Genomic DNA, 22,374 nt, shown 5'->3' on the forward strand with positions numbered 1-22,374 from the left:
CATCAATACTAGCTAAAAATGTGTTTTCATCTCATCGAATTGAACGCAGGCTGTGAAGATTGTGTATTCGATATGAGAGGTGTCACCCCTGTTTTTTTGTTGTTGGCCAAACATGTACCGAACTACAAGGAGGCGTTGGAGAAGAACAAAACTTGTTTATTAGACTTCATCTTCATCTTCATTAGCCAAAGTTTTTGAGTTTTATTTTGATATAAAAAAGTAAACACCGTGTTTTTTTTACATTACTTGTGTTTTTTTCATGTCACAAAGGTATTTTACTCCAAAAACCATTCATGTGACACAGTATTTTGTTAATTACTATATGACACATTTATGCTCAAACTCTTAGTGGATCTGTGCCGATACAGCATCTACATGTACATATACATGTACATAACTCAATAATAATAATAATAATAATAATAATAATAATAATAATTACAAAAAATACCTAATTCTATCAAAATGTAAAAATAGAGATAAAGGCATCATGGAATGACAAAAAGCTGACAAATTGATATTATTAAAGAAATTTAAAAAAATAATATTTATCTTTATATATATGGATAACGTTTATCTATAGCCTCTTTATTATACATTACAAATGACTGCTTTACCTAACAATCAGCAATCATGATTTCAATATTGATAACAATAAAACTACTACCTAGACCTACTCAGTGGGCTAGTGGTTAGAGTGTCCGCCCTGAGATCGGTAGGTTGTGAGTTCAAACCCCGGCCGAGTCATACCAAAGACTATAAAAATGGCGAGCCATTACCTCCCTGCTTGGCACTCAGCATCAAGGCTTGGAATTGGGGGTTAAATCACCAAAAATGATTCCCGGGCGCGGCCACCGCTGCTGCTCACTGCTCCCCTCACCTCCCAGGGGGTGAACAAGGGGATGGGTCAAATGCAGAGGACAAATCTCACCACATCATGTGCATGACAATCCTTGGTACTTTAACTTTAACTTTAACTTAACCTAATAATCTTAATTATTACTTTGGCCATAATTGGCAGCCCTTGATTACATACATGAACACTATTTTTATCTATAAGGACAAAAAGTGCAGATGGCCATCAGGTGCCATCTTTCAACATTCATTATATATATATATATATATATATATATATATATATATATATATATATATATATATATATATATATATATATATATATACAAACAAAAATGTATTGTATTGCCTTATTGTAAAGAAACCATTTGTAATGTGATATTACATAGAATAGAATAGAATAGAATAGAATAGAATGGACTTTATTAGGGCCCGCATGGCCCATTGCAAAAGGACTCCCGAAGGGAGTCCTTATGCAATGGGACATAAGGACCTATTGAATTTCTAAGGTTTTATTATTATTATTATTCTTTTTTCTTCCGCCGCCACTTTGCGCTGCAATTTGACCCACTTAACATGCTTCAAAACTCACCATATTTGACCCACACGTCAGGACCTGCGGAAATTGCCTTTTAATAAAAAAAACGAACAGCAAAACTCAAAATTGCGCTCTAGCGCCCCCTAGGGAAAAAAAAAAAACTAGACTGCCTGTAACTCCCACTAGGAAGGTCGGAGACAAAAACAAAACCTTTACAAAAACAAAAACCTCTATGTAGGTCTGACTCAGACCTAACTTTCATAATGGTACATTCTCGGGCTAAAATCAACAGGAAGTTGGCAATTCCCCCTTCAAGACAAAAAAGTACTAAAAACAGTCACTTTTGCCTCTTTGAGCTGTAATTTGACCCCCTTAACATGCTTCAAAACTCACCAAACTGAACACACACATTAGGACTGGCTAAAATTGTGATCTAATGAAAAAACCTAACCCCAAATCTAATGAAAAAACCTAACCCCAAATCTAAAAAATGCGCTCTACCGCAATTTTTGAATAAAACGCAGAAAAAACTGCTCCTCGGAAGAAAAAAATGACATAACTGCCTGTAACTCCCACTGGGAAGGTCGGAGAGACATGAAACAAAAACCTCTATGTAGGTCTCACTTAGACCTACATTTCATAAATTGACAACCCCCAGCAAAAATCAACAGGAAGTTTGCTATTCCCCCTTCAAAACAAATTTTTTTGTAAAAACCGGTCACCTTCCTTCAAAAACGATCTCCTCTGAGCGCGTTTGTCGTTTCGCCTTCAAACTAACACAGGAGAGAGATTGAACCCTTGTGATTACAATGACAGAAACTGCTCCGGTTTTGATTTTATGACCCTTCAAAGACCCGCTGCGCTGATGCGGCTGCGCTGCTGTTTTTTTAAGATGGCTGCTTAAAAGCAGGAAGCACCAACATGCCCACACAATGCAGACAAGGTAGGTACACTAGACAAAAGTCTTGGGACACTTCAGACTAAAAGTAGACAAAAGTATTGGGACACTTAGGACTAGCACCTGCCAAATACGCGGGCCCGACCAACGCTGCTTGCAGCTTTAATTGTCATTATATTTGCATAAAATGAGATTAAGGGTCCAAGTTGTGTGATTTGTGTTGTTTAATTTGCACACACTCTGCATTTCAGTGCCGGATTTTGCCAAAGTGACCGCCTGGCCCAGCTGTGAAGTTAACGGTCAAATCCTGCTGTGGTTTCACTGCGATAGAGAAGAGCCTCAGTGGACTGTTCCGGAACAGCAGGAGATCACCAAGGGCGAGTGGGTCTATCGCGGCCGAACGGAACATTTTGTCAACGCGCACATACAGGTAAGTGTCCGGGCTGCACAAAGTACAGTGAAACCTGCTTAGGTCCAAAGTCCTCTCAGACTTAATCGAAACTGAAACCAGCCATCGTTTACTTATTTAGAGCAACGATCCTCAAACTATAGCACGTGTACCACTAGTAGTACACAGACTCCATCTAATGTCAAACACAGTGTTACTGTTCAAACTGCAATGTTACTGTCACGTTCAAACACTGAGGACATCTGTTAAACAAGACAAAAGGCAAGGAATCAAACAGAGACAGAATTCAATTTGGACTCAGTATTGAGGAGAGACATGGCCACTGCACTCTCTGCACAGTCCTGCACCACGCTCTGACGAAGAAGGTTTTCGTCTACTCCTTTATTCAGATGTTCAATGTTCACGCACCAACACATGTCACAGCAGGAATGGGACGTATTTAAAACAGTCATTGTTTTCGGTCGCTTTGAAGTCCAAGAAGTGGGATTTCTCGGGCTTGGGCTCTTCCTGGATCCAGCTGGGGCAGGTGTTGGAGGACAATGGATAACCCCTCCCGTCTCCTGACCACAGCGACTTCAAGAGGGCAGCGGGTCGTAAACAGCGTTGACCTCGGTCACCAAATAGTTGGAAGAGAGTTTGTGAATTACTTCAAAGAGAGTTCGTTTAACACTTCAAAGAGAGTTCCTCTGGGAGTTGAGCAGATCCTGCCGTCTGTCCGTGTTGAAATCACAGTGGCGTTTCACGAGCCTTCTTCCTCTTGTTAGGCCTCGAAAGACAGCATTCATAATACAACGTTTCGTTTGTGATAACTTACAAACAATTATTCCAACAGTTACAGTGGCCAAAAATAGTAAATACTCTTGTTAGGGAAAACCTCTGACTTGTTTTTATTGAATACTTAGGCCTGCTATGCTACTGTATTTTAATGTTGGTCATTATGGTGGTACTTGGAAAGTCAAATTTTTTCTGTAGTGGCACTTGGTAAACAAAAAGTTTGAGAACCACTGATTTAAAGAGAAGGAGTGAAAATACAGAATTTTAGATGTGTATATTAACGACAGTGACAATATAGCTTTTTGTGCATGAACAATAATAACATGAATAAATGAATTTAAAAAAATAGAGTTGTACTAGTAGAGTATTGCAGTTAAGGCTGAAACGACGCGTCGACGTAGTCGACGTCATCGGTTACGTAAATACGTCAACGCCGTTTTTGTGCGTCGGCGCGTCGCATATTTACGTCACACTACTGTCATGGCGGAGCGCAAAGCAGACGATGCGAGCGAGGGGAAAAAAGCACGCCAAAAGTCGTCAAAAGTGTGGGAGTATTTCAATAAACGGCCTAATAATGTTGTTGTATGCACACTGTGTCGAGCGGAAATGGCCTATCATAGCAGCACAACGGCTATGAACGAACATTTGAAAAGAAAACCCCCGACAGCGTTCTTGCCATCACCATCAACAAGTCAATCGTCCGCGTGCGTATACGTTGTCATTATTACACAAAAACATGAATGTGTCATTTGTAGCTGCGTTGTAAATTCATAAACTAAAGCACCGTTTGCTCTGAGAGGCGCGTTTGGCGTGCCTGTTCAGTGTTTACAAAGACACGCTCCTCTTTAACGCTGTGGAGAGGCGGCGGCGGCGAGCGAGCGGCGAGGCGGGGCGCGCCGGGAGCGACGCCGCAAGAGACAGGGGACGACGAGCGAGCGAGGAAGAGGAGCTGAAAAGCGAGGAAAGAAAGAGAAAAGAGTTGGAAGAGAAAAGACTTTGTGTAAAGTTAAAAGATTGTAAACCTGGCAAAGCCGTCTGGCGTTCAGTCTGTCGGTCCTGAAAGAACCCCACAGCACAAGACGTGTCACAAACGCTAACGTTAATTAGTTGTGCAAATACCTTTTACAACATTAACAGTTACATATACTATGTACAAACCAACAATTAACTTTCACTTTAATCATACTATCATTGTTGTGTTATTAAGCAAAATAAGCAATACTTTTACTTTTGTTGAAATGTTTACACTGTACATTTTTTTGTATTGGATGTTTAGCTTTATTTTTGCACATTTTAGCAAATAAGCAATACTTTTACTTTTGTTGAAATGTTTACACTTGTTACAGAATATTTCCGTTTTGCACTTTTTTGTATTGGATGTTTATCTTTATTTTTGCACATTTTAAAGCAAAATAAGCAATACTTTTACTTTTTAAATGCTTATACTATTCCAGAATATTAAGATTTGCACTGGATGTTTACTTTTATATTTGCACATTAAAAAGCAAATAAGCTACTTTTAATTTTGTTAAATGTTAAAAGTTTTAAATGTTTACATTGTTACAGAATATTTTGTCATGTTGTTGTCAATGTTGACTGAGTGGCCATACTTTTTTTTTTGTAAATAAAAGCCATGCCTTTTGAAAAAACTGGCCTACATTTATTTTTTCCTCTTCATTTTAAATTAAAAAAAAAATCGGTAAAAGGAAAAATAATCTATAGATTAATCGAAAAAAATAATCTATAGATTAACCGATTAATCGGAAAAATAATCTATAGATTAATCGATAGAAAAATAATCGTTAGCTGCAGCCCTAATTGCAGTCCTAATGAATCAAAAACAGTACTCAGGAAGAGGTGCTTTAAAAACATGGCGAGCTAGTTAGCAGCAAGTGTCCATAGTGTTTTAGCTACTTCTAAATCACTAATCCTCGCCTCCATGGCGACAAATAAAGTACGTTTCTCACAAGTATTATTATCACTGCAGGACGAGGAATATCTAAACATGTAAACACGTGACAGATAAAGCGGTCGATGCCCCTCAATGTCACAGGAGATTCCTGAGAACGCCGCAGACCTGTCTCACCTGTCTCACCTGCACACGGCGAGTATCCTCAGCGGAGCCGACCTGCGCTACACCAACATGGACCGCTGGCAGTTTGTGCGACATTATTGGAAGGTATGTTCATTGTATTTTTTCAGAAAAGCCTTTGTTCAATTTCCGTGACCACAATAGCCTTAAAAAAATAAAAATAAAAATATGAATATATATATATATATATATATATTTTTTTTTTTTTTTTTTGTTCATAGTTTTGATGTGACAATCTACAATGTAAATAGTCATGAAAATAAAGAAAATGCATTGAATGAGAAGGTGTGTCCACACTGTTGGCCTGTATTATATACTGTATATATATATATATATATATATATATATATATATATATATATATATATATATATATATATATATATATATATATATATATATATATATATTTATATATATAATTTAAATTTTTTAATATATTTATACTACAAAAAAACAACAACAAAAACAAAACATCCATCCATCATCCATCCATTTCCTACCGCTTGTCCCTACTTTTTATTTTTTTGTATTTTTTAATTTTTTTAATTTATTTTATTTTATTTTTTGTTTTTTTTGTACTATATATATATATATATATATATATATATATATATATATATATATATATATATATATATATGTATATAAAAAAAAAATATATATATAATTTTTATTTTTTAATATATTTATACTACAAAAAACAACAACAAAAACAAAACATCCATCCATCATCCATCCATTTTCTACCGCTTGTCCCTACTTTTTATTTTTTTGTATTTTTTAATTTGTTAATTTTTTTAATTTATTTTATTTTATTTTTTGTTTTTTTTGTACTATATATATATATATATATACATATATATATATATATATATATATATATATATATATATATATATATATATATATATATATATGTATATATATATGTATATGTATAAAAAAAAAATATATATATATATATATATATAATTTTTATTTTTTAATATATTTATACTACAAAAAACAACAACAAAAACAAAACATCCATCCATCATCCATCCATTTTCTACCGCTTGTCCCTACTTTTTATTTTTTTGTATTTATAAATTTTTAATTTTTTTTTATTTATTTTATTTTATTTTTTGTTTTTTTTGTACTATATATATATATATATATATATATATATATATATATATATATATATAATTTGTATTTGTTTTAATATATATATATCTCAGCTGCATTCAAACAAACAAAAAAACAAAAACAAAAAAATAATATATATATATATATATATATATATTGTTGTTGTTGTTGTTTTTGTTTTTTTGTACTATAAATATATATATATATATATATATATATATATATATATACATATATATATATATATATATATATATATATATATATATAAATTATAATACAAATATATATATATATATATACATATATGAATGATGGGTTCCCACTTCTCTGTGAGCGCTTTGAGTATCTAATAATAGAAAAGCGCGATATAAAATCGAATCCATTATTATTATTATTATATATTTTCTTTTTTAATATATATATAGTACAAAAAAAACAACAAAACAAACCAAAAAAAAAAAAAATATATATATATATATATATATATATATATATATATATATATATATATATATAGTACAGGCCAATAGTACTATAGGCCAACAGTGTGGACCCATGTATGTACTTAACAAAAAAAGGTGAAATAACTGAAAACATGTTTTATATTCTAGTTTCTTCAAAAATAGCCACCCTTTGCTCTGATTGCTGCTTTGCACACTCTTGGCATTCTCTCGATGAGCTTCAACAGGTAGTCACCTGAAACGGTTTTTAGGTGTGCCTGAAGCTCATGCAGAGAATGCCAAGAGTGTGCAAAGCAGTAATCAGAGCAAAGGGTGGCTATTATATAGAATATAAAACAAGTTTTCAGTTATTTCTCCTTTTTTTGTTTTTTTTGAAAAGTATCAAAATACATGTTGGTACCGGTACCAAACTATTGGTATTGGGACAACCCTACATGGTACTGTACACTGTATAAGTGTGTGTGTGTGTGTGTGTGTGTGTGTGTTGTTGTTCCAGGCTGAGTGGGCACCAGAGAAGATCCCCAACAATCATTGTTCTCAGATGCTCGTGGAACATACTCTTTATGTGTTTGGACGCCATTGGTCAGTGTTGGATCTGCATGTTGTTGCTCGACAGGTACAAGAAGGTTGAAATAAAAAGCATTTTGAAGGCATATGCATGTGATCCCACAGTACGTATGGTCTTTGTGTCACAGGTGGGACCAGGACTGGTGTTCATGCGCTTCAACCACAGCTTCTTAGGCTCTGGCGTGGTCATGCAGAGTGTGACACCAGTGGAGCCTTTGTTGCAGTGTGTCACACACACCATCTTCTACCAGGCCAACATTCCCGCCCTGGTGCCCAAATTCTTCCTGAAAGCAGAATCCATTCAGGTGAGGCCAAGTTACGCACTACATCACGCATGATGATCGTTAGCTACATCGTTATTATTTGTTACCAAGTTAAAGAAGGTGTATGGCTGGGGAATTAGAGTACAATTAGCTAAAAAAGTTAGGACTATAATGGCCCATAATTAATTAGTTCCTGGCTTGGCTCAGTCTGTAAGTACAAAACCCAAAAGCAGTGAAGTTGGTAAATAAAAAGAGAATACAATGATTTGCAAATCCTTTTCAACTTATATTCAATTGAATAGACTGTTTCATGTTTCCAACTGAGAAACTTCATTTTTACCACTGTGTTGCATGGCCTTTCCTTTTAACAACACTCAGTAAACGTTTGGGAAATGAAGAGACACATTTTTGAAGGTGCAATTCTTTCCCATTCTTGCTTGATGTACATTTGTTGACAAAGTGGTGACCCTCGCCCCGTCCTTGTTTGTGAGTGACTGAGCATGGAAGCTGCTTTTATACCCAATCATGGCACCCACCTGTTCCCAATTAGCCTGTTCACCTGCGGGATGTTCCAAATAAGTGTGTGATGAGCATTCCTCAACTTTGTCGGGTTTTTTTTTTGTAAAAATTTCATTTTACATGTGTAAAAATTCCATTTTACATAGGTAAAAAATCAATTTAACAAAGATCAAAATTCCATTTTACCTAGGTCAAAATTCCGTTTTACCTAGGTCAAAATTCCATTTTACATAGGTACAAATTCCATTTTACATAGGTAAAAAAATACAATTTGCCTAGGTAAAAATTGCATTTTAAATAGGTAAGACATCCATTTGACATAGGTAAAAATTCCATTTTACCTAGGTAAAAATTCCATTTTACAAAGGTAAAATTCCATTTTACATAGATAAAAATTAAATTTTACCTGGGTCTAAATTCCATTTTAATTGGTAAAAATTCCATTTTACATAGGTAAAAATTCCATTTGACATAGATAAAAATTCAATTTTACCCAGGTCCAAATTCCATTTTAATTGGTAAAAATTCCATTTGACATAGATAAAAATTCAATTTTACCCGGGTCTAAATTCAATTTTAATTGGTAAAAATTCCATTTGACATAGGTAAAAATTCAATTTTACCTACGTAAAAATTCCATTTTACCTAGGTCCAAATTCCATTTTACATAGGTAAAAATTCCACTTTACACAGGTAGTAATTCCATTTTACATAGGTACACAAATACATTTTGCCTAGGTAAAAATTGCATTTTAAATAGGTAAAACATCCATTTGACATAGGTAAAAATTCCATTTTACAAAGGTAAAAATTCCATTTTACACAGGTAGAAAATCCATTTGACATAGGTAAAAATTCAATTTTACCTAGATCTAAATTCCATTTTAATTGGTAAAAATTCCATTTTACATAGATAAAAATAAAATTTTACCGACGTAAAAATTCCATTTTACCTAGGTCAAAATTCCATTTTACATAGGTACAAATTCCATTTTACCTACGTAAAAATTCCATTTTACATAGGTAAAAATTCCATTTTACATAGGTACAAATTCCATTTTACATAGGTAAAAATTCCATTTGACATAGGTAAAAATTCAATTTTACCTAGGTCTAAATTCCATTTTAATTGGTAAAAATTCCATTTTACCTACGTAAAAATTCCATTTTACCTAGGTCCAAATTCAATTTTACATAGGTACAAATTCCATTTTACATAGGTAAAAATTCCATTTTACACAGGTAGAAATTCCATTTTACATAGGTAAAAAAATAAATTTTGCCTAGGTAAAAATTGCATTTTAAATAAGTAAAATATCCATTTGACATAGGTAAAAATTCCATTTGACATAGGTAAAAATTCTATTTTACCTAGGTCTAAATTCCATTTTAATTGGTAAAAATTCCATTTTACCTACGTAAAAATTCCATTTTACCTAGGTCCAAATTTAATTTTACATAGGTACAAATTCCATTTTACATAGGTACAAATTCCATTTTACATAGGTAAAAATTCCATTTTACACAGGTAGAAATTCCATTTTACATAGGTAAAAAATATTTTTTATTTTTATTTTTTATTTTATTTTTTTTTCATGTATATATTCATTTCACACCATATTCATTGCACTTCTACATTTTTTATATTTCTATATATTTGCACATTGTTTTTCTAGCATGCACACATCGCACTGTATGGAATGGCCTCAATCTCGTTACCTTGCGTAATGACAATAAAGCTGATTCTGATTCTAAAAAAATAAATTTTGCCGAGGTAAAAATTGCATTTTAAATAAGTAAAACATCCATTTGACATAGGTAAAAATTCCATTTTACAAAGGTAAAAATTCCATTTTACACAGGTAGAAATTAACTTTTACATAGGTAAAAAATATATTTTTTGCCTAGGTAAAAATTCCATTTTACATAGGTAAAAAATCTATTTGACATAGGTAAAAAATCCATTTTACCTAGGTCTAAATTCCATTTTAATTGGTAAAAATTCCATTTTACATAGGTAAAAATTCCATTTTACCTACGTAAAAATTCCATTTTACCTAGGTCAAAATTCCATTTTACATAGGTAAAAATTCCATTTGACATAAGTAAAAAATCCATTTGACATAAGTAAAAATTAAATTTTACCTAGGTCTAAATTCCATTTTAATTGGTAAAAATTCCATTTTACATAGGTAAAAATTCCATTTTACCTACGTAAAAATTCCATTTTACCTAGGTCAAAATTCCATTTTACATAGGTAAAAATTCCATTTGACATAAGTAAAAATTTAATTTTACCTAGGTCTAAATTCCATTTTAATTGGTAAAAATTCCATTTTACATAGGTAAAAAAATCCATTTTACATAGGTAGAAATTCCATTTTACCTATGTAAAAATTCCATATTACATAGGTAAAAAAATCCATTTTACATAGGTAGAAATTCCATTTTACCGACGTAAAAATTCCATTTTACCTAGGTCAAAATTCCATTTTACATAGGTAAAAATTCCATTTGACATAAGTAAAAAATCCATTTGACATAAGTAAAAATTAAATTTTACCTAGGTCTAAATTCCATTTTAATTGGTAAAAATTCCATTTTACATAGGTAAAAATTCCATTTTACCTACGTAAAAATTCCATTTTACCTAGGTCAAAATTCCATTTTACATAGGTAAAAATTCCATTTGACATAAGTAAAAATTAAATTTTACCTAGGTCTAAATTCCATTTTAATTGGTAAAAATTCCATTTTACATAGGTAAAAATTCCATTTGACATAAGTAAAAAATCCATTTGACATAAGTAAAAATTAAATTTTACCTAGGTCTAAATTCCATTTTAATTGGTAAAAATTCCATTTTACATAGGTAAAAATTCCATTTTACCTACGTAAAAATTCCATTTTACCTAGGTCAAAATTCCATTTTACATAGGTAAAAATTCCATTTGACATAAGTAAAAATTAAATTTTACCTAGGTCTAAATTCCATTTTAATTGGTAAAAATTCCATTTTACATAGGTAAAAAAATCCATTTTACATAGGTAGAAATTCCATTTTACCTATGTAAAAATTCTATATTACATAGGTAAAAAAATCCATTTTACATAGGTAGAAATTCCATTTTACCGACGTAAAAATTCCATTTTACCTAGGTCAAAATTCAATTTTACATAGGTGCAAATTCCATTTTATATAGGTAAAAATTCCATTTTACAAAGGTAAAAATTCCATTTTACATAGGTAGAAATTCCATTTTACCGACGTAAAAATTCCATTTTACCTAGGTCAAAATTCCATTTTACATAGGTAAAAATTCCATTTGACATAAGTAAAAAATCCATTTGACATAAGTAAAAATTAAATTTTACCTAGGTCTAAATTCCATTTTAATTGGTAAAAATTCCATTTTACATAGGTAAAAATTCCATTTTACCTACGTAAAAATTCCATTTTACCTAGGTCAAAATTCCATTTTACATAGGTAAAAATTCCATTTGACATAAGTAAAAATTAAATTTTACCTAGGTCTAAATTCCATTTTAATTGGTAAAAATTCCATTTTACATAGGTAAAAATTCCATTTGACATAAGTAAAAAATCCATTTGACATAAGTAAAAATTAAATTTTACCTAGGTCTAAATTCCATTTTAATTGGTAAAAATTCCATTTTACATAGGTAAAAATTCCATTTTACCTACGTAAAAATTCCATTTTACCTAGGTCAAAATTCCATTTTACATAGGTAAAAATTCCATTTGACATAAGTAAAAATTAAATTTTACCTAGGTCTAAATTCCATTTTAATTGGTAAAAATTCCATTTTACATAGGTAAAAATTCCATTTGACATAAGTAAAAAATCCATTTGACATAAGTAAAAATTAAATTTTACCTAGGTCTAAATTCCATTTTAATTGGTAAAAATTCCATTTTACATAGGTAAAAATTCAATTTTACCTACGTAAAAATTCCATTTTACCTAGGTCAAAATTCCATTTTAATTGGTAAAAATTCCATTTTACATAGGTAAAAAAATCCATTTTACATAGGTAGAAATTCCATTTTACCTATGTAAAAATTCCATATTACATAGGTAAAAAAATCCATTTTACATAGGTAGAAATTCCATTTTACCGACGTAAAAATTCCATTTTACCTAGGTCAAAATTCAATTTTACATAGGTGCAAATTCCATTTTATATAGGTAAAAATTCCATTTTACAAAGGTAAAAATTCCATTTTACAGAGGTAGAAATTAACTTTTACATAGGTAAAAAAAATATTTTTTGCCTAGGTAAAAATTCCATTTTACATAGGTAAAAAATCTATTTGACATAGGTAAAAATTCCATTTTACCTAGGTCTAAATTCCATTTTAATTGGTAAAAATTCCATTTTACCTACGTAAAAATTCCATTTTACCTAGGTCAAAATTCCATTTTACATAGGTAAAAATTCCATTTGACATAAGTAAAAAATCCATTTGACATAAGTAAAAATTAAATTTTACCTAGGTCTAAATTCCATTTTAATTGGTAAAAATTCCATTTTACATAGGTAAAAAAATCCATTTTACATAGGTAGAAATTCCATTTTACCCACGTAAAAATTCCATTTTACTTAGGTCAAAATTCAATTTTACATAGGTGCAAATTCCATTTTATATAGGTAAAAATTCCATTTTACACAGGTAGAAATTCCATTTTACATAGGTAAAAAAATAAATTTTGCCTAGGTAAAAATTGCATTTTAAAGAAGTAAAACATCCATTTGACATAGGTAAAAATTCCATTTTACCTTGGTAAAAAAATCCATTTTACATAGGTAAAAATTCCATTTTACAAAGGTAAAAATTCCATTTTACACAGTTAGAAATTAATCTTTACATAGGTAAAAAAATATATATTTTGCCTAGGTAAAAATTCCATTTTACATAGGTAAAAAATCCATTTGACATAGGTAAAAATTCAATTTTACCTAGGTCTAAATTCCATTTTAATTAGTAAAAATTCCATTTTACATAGATAAAAATAAAATTTTACCGACGTAAAAATTCCATTTTACCTAGGTCAAAATTCTATTTTACATAGGTACAAATTCCATTTTACCTACGTAAAAATTCCATTTTACATAGGTCAAAATTCCATTTTACATAGGTAAAAATTCCATTTGACATAGGTAAAAATTCAATTTTACCTAGGTCTAAATTCCATTTTAATTGGTCAAAATTCCATTTTACATAGGTACAAATTCCATTTTACATAGGTACAAATTCCATTTTACATAGGTAAAAATTCCATTTTACACAGGTAGAAATTCCATTTTACATAGGTAAAAAAATACATTTTGCCGAGTTAAAAATTGCATTTTAAATACCGTAGGTAAGACATCCATTTGACCTAGGTAAAAATTCCATTTTACATAGGTAAAAATTCCATTTTACAAAGGTAAAAATTCCATTTTACATAGGTAAAAATTCCATTTGACATAGGTAAAAATTCAATTTTACCCGGGTCTAAATTTCATTTTAATTGGTAAAAATTCAATTTGACATAGGTAAAAATTCCATTTTACCCAGGTCCAAATTCCATTTTACATAGGTAAAAATTCCACTTTACACAGGTAGAATTTTCCATTTTACATAGGTACACAAATAAATTTTGCCAAGGTAAAAATTCCACTTTACACAGGTAGAATTTTCCATTTTACATAGGTACACAAATAAATTTTGCCAAGGTAAAAATTCCATTTTACAAAGGTAAAAATTCCATTTTACACAGGTAGAAATTAACTTTTACATAGGTAAAAAATATATATTTTGCCTAGGTAAAAATTCCATTTTACATAGGTAAAAAATCCATTTGACACAGGTAAAAATTCCATTTTACCTAGGTCTAAATTCCATTTTAATTGGTAAAAATTCCATTTTACATAGGTAAAAATTCCATTTTACCTACGTAAAAATTCCATTTTACCTAGGTCAAAATTCCATTTTACATAGGTAAAAATTACATTTGACATAAGTAAAAATTCCATTTTACCTAGGTCCAAATTCCATTTTACATAGGTACAAATTCCATTTGACATAGGTAAAAATTCCATTTTACACAGGTAAAAATTCCATTTTACACAGGTAAAAATTCCATTTTACATTGGTAAAAAATCCATTTGACATAAGTAAAAATTCAATTTGACCTAAGTCTAAATTCCATTTTAATTGGTAAAAATTCCATTTTACATAGGTAAAAATTCCATTTCACCTATGTAAAAATTCCATTTTACATAGGTAAAAAAATCCATTTTACATAGGTAGAAATTCCATTTTACCTACGTAAAAATTACATTCTACCTAGGTCAAAATTCAATTTTACATAGGTGCAAATTCCATTTTATATAGGTAGAAATTCCATTTTACATAGGTAAAAAAATAAATTTTGCCTAGGTAAAAATTGCATTTTAAATAAGTAAAACATTCATTTGACATAGGTAAAAATTCCATTTTACAAAGGTAAAAATTCCATTTTACACAGTTAGAAATTAATCTTTACATAGGTAAAAAATATATATATTTTGCCTAGGTAAAAATTCCATTTTACATAGGTAAAAAATCCATTTGACATAGGTAAAAATTCAATTTTACCTAGGTCTAAATTCCATTTTAATTAGTAAAAATTCCATTATACATAGGTAAAAATTCCATTTTACCTATGTAAAAATTCCATTTTACCTAGGTAAAAATTCCATTTTACACAGGTAGAAATTCCATTTTACATAAGTAAACAAATACATTTTGCTTAGGTAAAAATTGCATTTTAAATAGGTAAAAAATCCATTTGACATAGCTAAAAATTCCATTTTACATAGGTAAAAAATCCATTTAACATAGGTAAAGAATTCCATTTTACCTAGGTAAAAATTCCATTTTACATGTGTAAAGATTCCATTTTACATAGGTAAAAAATCCATTTGACATAGGTAAAAAAAAATCAATTTTACATAGGTAAAAAAATCAATTTTACATAGTTAAAAATTCCATTTTTCACAGGTATAAATTCCATCTAATATACTGAAAATATGGTCTGGTTACAAGAAAATTTGAAAAAGTACATGAATAAGAAAACATAATGAACTTTTTTGTGTGATTAGTCCCTCCTGGATTTCTGAAGGCTTTTTCGGTGAATGTGGTGACCTAAAATGTTTGTGTACGCGGCGGCTTTTTCAGAAAGCTGCAATGTTTTGAAGCTTAGGATGAATTGATGCATTGAACCAACGTGTGATTTTATGAATGTGTTATGTTTTATGTTTTAAATGTTCCTTGTAACTTCAATCCAAAAAGCACAGGATTTCAACAACAAAATTTAAACAAATATTGTATAAATATAAGAAACTACAAGTCCCAACATGCATTTGTAATTTTCACAATGATGACATCCGACCACTAGAGGGCAGTGTCCTCATCTAATATGGCCTTAATAGATTTGTGGGTGTTGTTGAGATGCTGTTGGAAATGGAAGTTAGAGCAGACATGTCAAAGGCGTTTTCACTGAGGGCCACATTGCAATCATGTTTGGCCCCAGAGGGCTACTTCTAACAGTGAATACTATTATTACACCATTTTTTAATGCATTTTATTAGTTGATTTTTTTTAAACTAAAATGTAAAAAAAAAATATAGTAAGTTGCAATAATTTCACCTCAAAATGTAGTGTATATTACTGTAAAGGGAAAAACAGTAGTGCTGTTTTTATGGTTAAAAAAAAAAATAATTAAAAAAAAGCAGGTCGTTTGCCAGAATTTTACTGTTAAAATTTACATTTGTTTTTTTACTGTAAATAAAAAAAACTGCAATTTTACAGTACAATTTTGGCACCTGAGCTGGCAGGTTTTTTTTGGTGTTTTTTTTTTTTTTTTACCGCAAATCAACAAGTGTAGATTTTTCGGTGTATTACTGTAAATGCCAAAACGACACCACAGTTTATTACAATAAAAAAAAAAGTACTGTTTTTTTTTTTTATTTAGAGGAAAAATGCTGTAAAAACCACAATAAATTTCACAATTTTACCATGAAATCTATTGCTAATTTTACATTGCACAATTTGATGGATAACTTGCTTTGAAATCATTATTATTAGTATTTATTTCTATTTAAAACATGTTTGATCATATATTTTTGCATAATTAGACAATATTTAAGTTAACATGATTTGTGATTACATCACACTTGCCGACCCTCCTGAATTTTCAGCGCCTCACCCGAAAACCTCCCGGGACAAATATTCTCCCGAAAATCTCCCGATTTTCAGCCGGAGCTGGAGGCCACGCCCCCTCCAGCTCCATGCGCACCTGAGTGAGGACAGCCTTTTTTCAACAACAGGGTGACAAGAACTAAATCATCCAGACTAGAGATACATTGTATTATTATGTTTATCTTACCTAAAAATAAATATATTTATCAATAAAAAAAATTAAAAAAATAAATAAATTTGTACTATATTTTGCTAAAAACATCAAAATTAATTGTATTTTTATTTGTATTTTTTCCTGACTCCTTATTACATCCAGCCATAGAATTATACATTAAAATAAACATATATGAAATAATTAATTTTAGATTATCATAATAATTCATTTAAAATGACCCTATCTAATTATTAAAATAATTGCTTGTTTATCAACAACTTTAGCATTTTATTCATTACATTTTGAAGCTCTCAGAAGCCAAGTTATGTTATATTATTTAATTTTTATTTATGCAAGTTTGAAGTATCAATTATCTAAACGCTGTTTGTTTGCATATTTACAGGATGTATATCTATTTATATATATATATATATATATATATATATATATATATATATATATATATATATATATATATATATATATATATATATATATATATATGTGTGGGAAAAAAAATCACAAGACTACTTCATCTCTACAGGCCTGTTTCATGAGGGGTTCCCTCAATCATCAGGAGATTTTAATGGGAGCATTCACATACCATGGTTTATATAGGGCACAGAGTGGGTGGGTACAGGCTGGCGTAGGGGCGTGGTGATTGGCTCATGTGTTACCTAGGAGGTGTTTCCGTCTGTGGCGGCATGCTGATACAATTTTGCTGCGCTTGTTGAGGGATGACAGGTCTGGACGGTATATAATAAACAGTTTCTCTTTCAAGCATAGGTTGCATCTTTTATTACCACTATTGTAAGGTGTGCTGGATGCAAGAATTTGCCATGTTATTGAATATTCAACATTATTGTCTTTGAGGTCCCAAATGTGTTTGCTGAGTTCTGTGGTATTCCGCAGGTTTTGGTTCCTGAAAGAAGCCTTGTGATTGTTCCATCCAGATGGAACAATCACAAGGCTTCTTGATTGTTCACAAGGCTTCTTGATTGTTCCATCCAGATGGAACAATCACAAGGCTTCTTTCAGGAACCAAAACCTGCGGAATACCACAGAACTCAGCAAACACATTTGGGACCTCAAAGACAATAATGTTGAATATTCAATAACATGGCAAATTCTTGCATCCAGCACACCTTACAATAGTGGTAATAAAAGATGCAACCTATGCTTGAAAGAGAAACTGTTTATTATTTACCGTCCAGACCTGTCATCCCTCAACAAGCGCAGCGAAATTGTATCAGCATGCCGCCACAGACGGAAACACCTCCTAGGTAACACATGAGCCAATCACCACGCCCCTACGCCAGCCTGTACCCACCCACTCTGTGCCATACATAAACCATGGTATGTGAATGCTCCCATTAAAATCTCCTGATGATTGAGGGAACCCCTCATGAAACAGGCCTGTAGAGATGAAATAGTCTTGTGATTTTTTTCCCACACATACATATATTGCGCTCTACTACAGTATCGAGCACTATTTTTTGGATAACCTTATTAAGACATATATATATATATATATATATATATATATATATATATATATATATATATATATATATATATATATATATATATATATATATACAGTATGTATGAAATACTTGACTTGGTGAATTCTCGCTGTCAATATACTCCTCCCCTCTTAACCACGCCCCCAACCACGCCCCGCGCCATCCCGACCACGCCCCCACACCCAACCCCCCCACCTCCCGAAATCGGAGGTCTCAAGGTTGGCAAGTATGGATTACATGGAGTACATGTATTTTAAGAAAGAAAGAATACATTTAGTAAGAAAAGTTACAGTACTTTATTGATGCATATTATTTCCAGGCTTTCCAGGGCCAAATAAAATCACATCTGGCCCCCGGGCCTTAAGTTTGACACCTGTGAGTTAGATCATAAATGTATGATGCTTTGCTCCAATTTTTAAACTATTACACACATTACTACATATACAGTGGTGGTCAAAAGTGTACATACACTTGTAAAGAACATCATGTCATGGCTGTCTTGACTTTACAATCATTTCTACAACTCTTATTTTTTGTGATGTAGTGATTGGAGCACATACTTGTTGGTCTCAAAAAACATTCATGAAGTTTGCTTCTTTTATGAATTTATTATGGCTCTACTGAAAATGTGAGAAAATGGGCTGGGTCAAAAGTAGATGTCAGGTTCAAACACTGATGACATCTATTAAACAAGACAAGAAGCAAAGAATCAAACAGAGACAGAATTAAATTCGGACTCAATTGAGGAGAGACGCCGTCGACCTGTAACCTCTTAAAGTGTCTTAGCACGCTCTGACGAAAAAGATTTTCGTCTCCTCCTTTATTTGGATATTCAATGTTTACATTGTCTCAACAGGAATGGGGGGGTATGTAAACAGCTCTTGTTTTTGGTCACATTGAAGACAAAAGAAGAAGATGCCTTGGGCTTTTGCTCGTCCTGGATTCGGCTTGAGCAGGTCTTCGATGACAATAGATAACCCCGTCTCCTCCCATCGTACACAATGAAATTTTCCAAGCCTTTGCTTGGTGCAACAAAGACAGCCTCTTGTCTGTTCATTGGGAACTCAGAGAACAGAAAGTTTTTTTGATAATTTACATACAATTTTTCTGACAGTATACATACGGCAATGTTAATATTTTCTTACATGTCCCTTGAATTTTTGACCACTCCTCTTGACAAAATTGGTGCAGTTCAGCTAAATGTGTTGCTTTTCTGACATGGACTTGTTTCTTCAGCATTGTCCACACGTTTAAGTCAGGACTTTGGGAAAGGCCATTCTAAAACCTTCATTCTAGCCTGATTTAGCCATTCCTTTACCACTTTTGACGTGTGTTTGGGGTCATTGTCCTTTTGGAACACCCAACTGCACCCAACTGATGATTTTAGCTTGTCCTGAAGAATTTGGAGGTAATCCTCCTTTTTTCATTGTCCCATTTACTCTCTGTAAAGCACCAGTTCCATTGGCAGCAAAACAGGCCCAGACCATAATACTACCACCACCATGCTTGACGGTAGGCATGGTGTTCCTGGGATTAAAGGCCTCACCTTTTCTCCTCCAAACATATTGCTGGGTATTGTGGCCAAACAGCTAAATATTTGTCTCATCTGACCACAGAACTTTCCTCCAGAAGGTCTTATCTTTGTCCATGTGATGTCAGATGAAAGAAAAATGTAAATGTTGTTTGTAAAGGTGTATAAAAAAAAAAGAAAAAAGAGTTAGATCATTTAGAATAGAATAGAATATAATATAAAGTACTTTATTGATCCATGGGGGGAAATTCAGCACCACAGTTTGCTCACAATAGACAATAAACATTTTTAGTTTTGAAGTCATTACCGTATTTTCCGCACTATTAGCCGCACCTAAAAACCACAAATTTACTCAAAAGCTGACAGTGCGGCTTTTAACCCGGTGCGCTTTATATATGGATTAATATTACGATTCATTTTCATAAAGTTTCGATCTCGCAACTTCGGTAAACAGCCGCCATCTTTTTTCCCGGTAGAACAGGAAGCGCTTCTTCTTCTACGCAAGCAACCGCCAAGGTAAGCACCCGCCCCCATAGAACAGGAAGCGCTTCTTCTTCTACTGTAAGCAACCACCCGCCCGCGTAGAAGAAGAAAAAGCGCGCGGACATCACCGTACGTTTCATTTCCTTTGTGTGTTTACATCTGTAAAGACCACAAAATGGCTCCTACTAAGCGACAGGGATCCGGTTCATGAAAAGACGCAATCTCTCCATCCGCACACGGACTACTATTTCACAGCAACTGATATTCCTGTGAACCGCACTGTGGATACAACGGGAGCATGTACGGTGAATATTCGCACCACAGGGAATGAGAAGTCGTCCTTCACTGTGGTTCTAGCTTGCCATGCTAATGGCCAGAAACTTCCACCCATGGTGATATTCAAAAGGAAGACCTTGCCAAAAGAGACCTTTCCAGCCGGCGTCATCATAAAAAGCTAACTCGAAGGGATGGATGAAGAAAAGATGAGCGAGTGGTTAAGGTAAGTTTAAGTTTACGCGAAGAGGCCGGGTGGCTTTTTTCACGCAGCTCCGTCCATGTTGATATACGACTCCATGCGCGCCCACATCACGCTGGTTTTTAATATATTATTCAAGTTTGACTGACCTATCTGACTGTTTTTTTGACATTCCTTTAGCGCAGTTAGATGCGGCTTACAACACCGGGCGGCTTATAGGTGGACAAAGTTTTGAAATATGCCGTTCATTGAAGGCGCGGCTTTTAACCCAGGGCGCCTTATGGTGCGGAAAATACGGTACTATGATTGAATGACAATCTACAAAAATATCATCTGTAATTTTGATGTTTTGGAAGTTCTAGTGATGATGTCATTTGTCTGCCTGTGTGCAGTTTGAGCGGGATGTGATGGTGTGGAACAACAAGCGGTACATCGCCAAGCCTCTGCTGGTGAAGGAAGACGCTGCCATCCAGAAACACAGACGCTGGTACGCTCAGTTTTACAGCGAGAACAGCCCGCGGCTCCAATTTCAGCGCGACACTTTGGACTTCTGACCCTCCTTCGGTCAGTTCATCGACATCTGAGAAAATGTGTGTCGAGTAATAACAATGAGGGACCGCATAGTCTCAGGTACGACATGAAGCTTATTTGATTTGAATCTCTCTTTGTGTGTGTGTGTGTGTGTGTGTGTGTGTGTGTGTGTGTGTGTGTGTGTGTGTTCGTGTATTTCTACCCTTCTTGAGACATCAACAAGGAATAGTATCGTCCAGGACCAAAATCATGGTCACAATAAGGAAAAACCATTGCATCTAATAGAGAGGCAAATACTAGAGTCCGTGAACATTGCTCCAAAGTCTGGATTTTTGTTGTTGATTTAATGTGCATACAAAAGTAAACATTGACAGGTACAAAGGCAGCAATATATAATAAAACAAGACGGCAGCTAAAGAAGGACTTCCCTACAGCTGGGTTGCCCAAAGTGCGGCACAGGGGCCATCTGTGGTCCCTGACTCCTTAGGCACATTACAATAAAACAAAAAATAGAGATCTCATTTGCACCCCTGGTGGTGAAATCTATCAAAATGAGGGTGGTCCCAAAAAGGAGGGGAATTTTTCATATTGACTGTGTGTCCGTTTTAAAAGTGCTCCCCCAGGTCAACATATGAAATAACAAGTGTGTGTAAAAATTTGAAGTGCTCCCCATCTGGCCGACATATGAAATAAAAAATGTGTGTAATAATTTTGAAGTGCTCCCACTCTGGTCAACATATAAAATAACAAATGTTTGTCAGAAATTGAAGTGCTCCCACTCTGGTCAACATATGAAATAACAAATGTTTGTCAGAAATTGAAGTGCTCCCACTCTGGTCAACATATGAAATAACAAGTGTGTGTAATAATTTTGAAGTGCTCCCACTCTGGTCAACATATGAAATAAGAA

General features: G+C 32.7%; 1 protein-coding gene across 1 annotated transcript in view; it reads left to right on the forward strand.

Annotated features, from left to right (window-relative positions):
• The window catches only part of LOC133619826 (cholesterol 7-desaturase nvd), a 38,415-nt gene extending 16,825 nt beyond the window's left edge, over nt 1-21,590 (forward strand). The window contains exons 3-7 of the mRNA XM_061981089.2: nt 2,546-2,724; nt 5,531-5,656; nt 7,661-7,780; nt 7,860-8,036; nt 21,326-21,590. Of these exons, the coding sequence (XP_061837073.2) occupies nt 2,546-2,724; nt 5,531-5,656; nt 7,661-7,780; nt 7,860-8,036; nt 21,326-21,487 (764 nt within the window). The 3' untranslated portion in view covers nt 21,488-21,590. The remainder of the gene's footprint in view (nt 1-2,545; nt 2,725-5,530; nt 5,657-7,660; nt 7,781-7,859; nt 8,037-21,325) is intronic.
• The last annotated feature ends 784 nt before the right edge of the window (nt 21,591-22,374 follow it).

Source organism: Nerophis lumbriciformis, linkage group LG20, assembly GCF_033978685.3.
Source record: "Nerophis lumbriciformis linkage group LG20, RoL_Nlum_v2.1, whole genome shotgun sequence".
NCBI lineage: Eukaryota > Metazoa > Chordata > Actinopteri > Syngnathiformes > Syngnathidae > Nerophis > Nerophis lumbriciformis.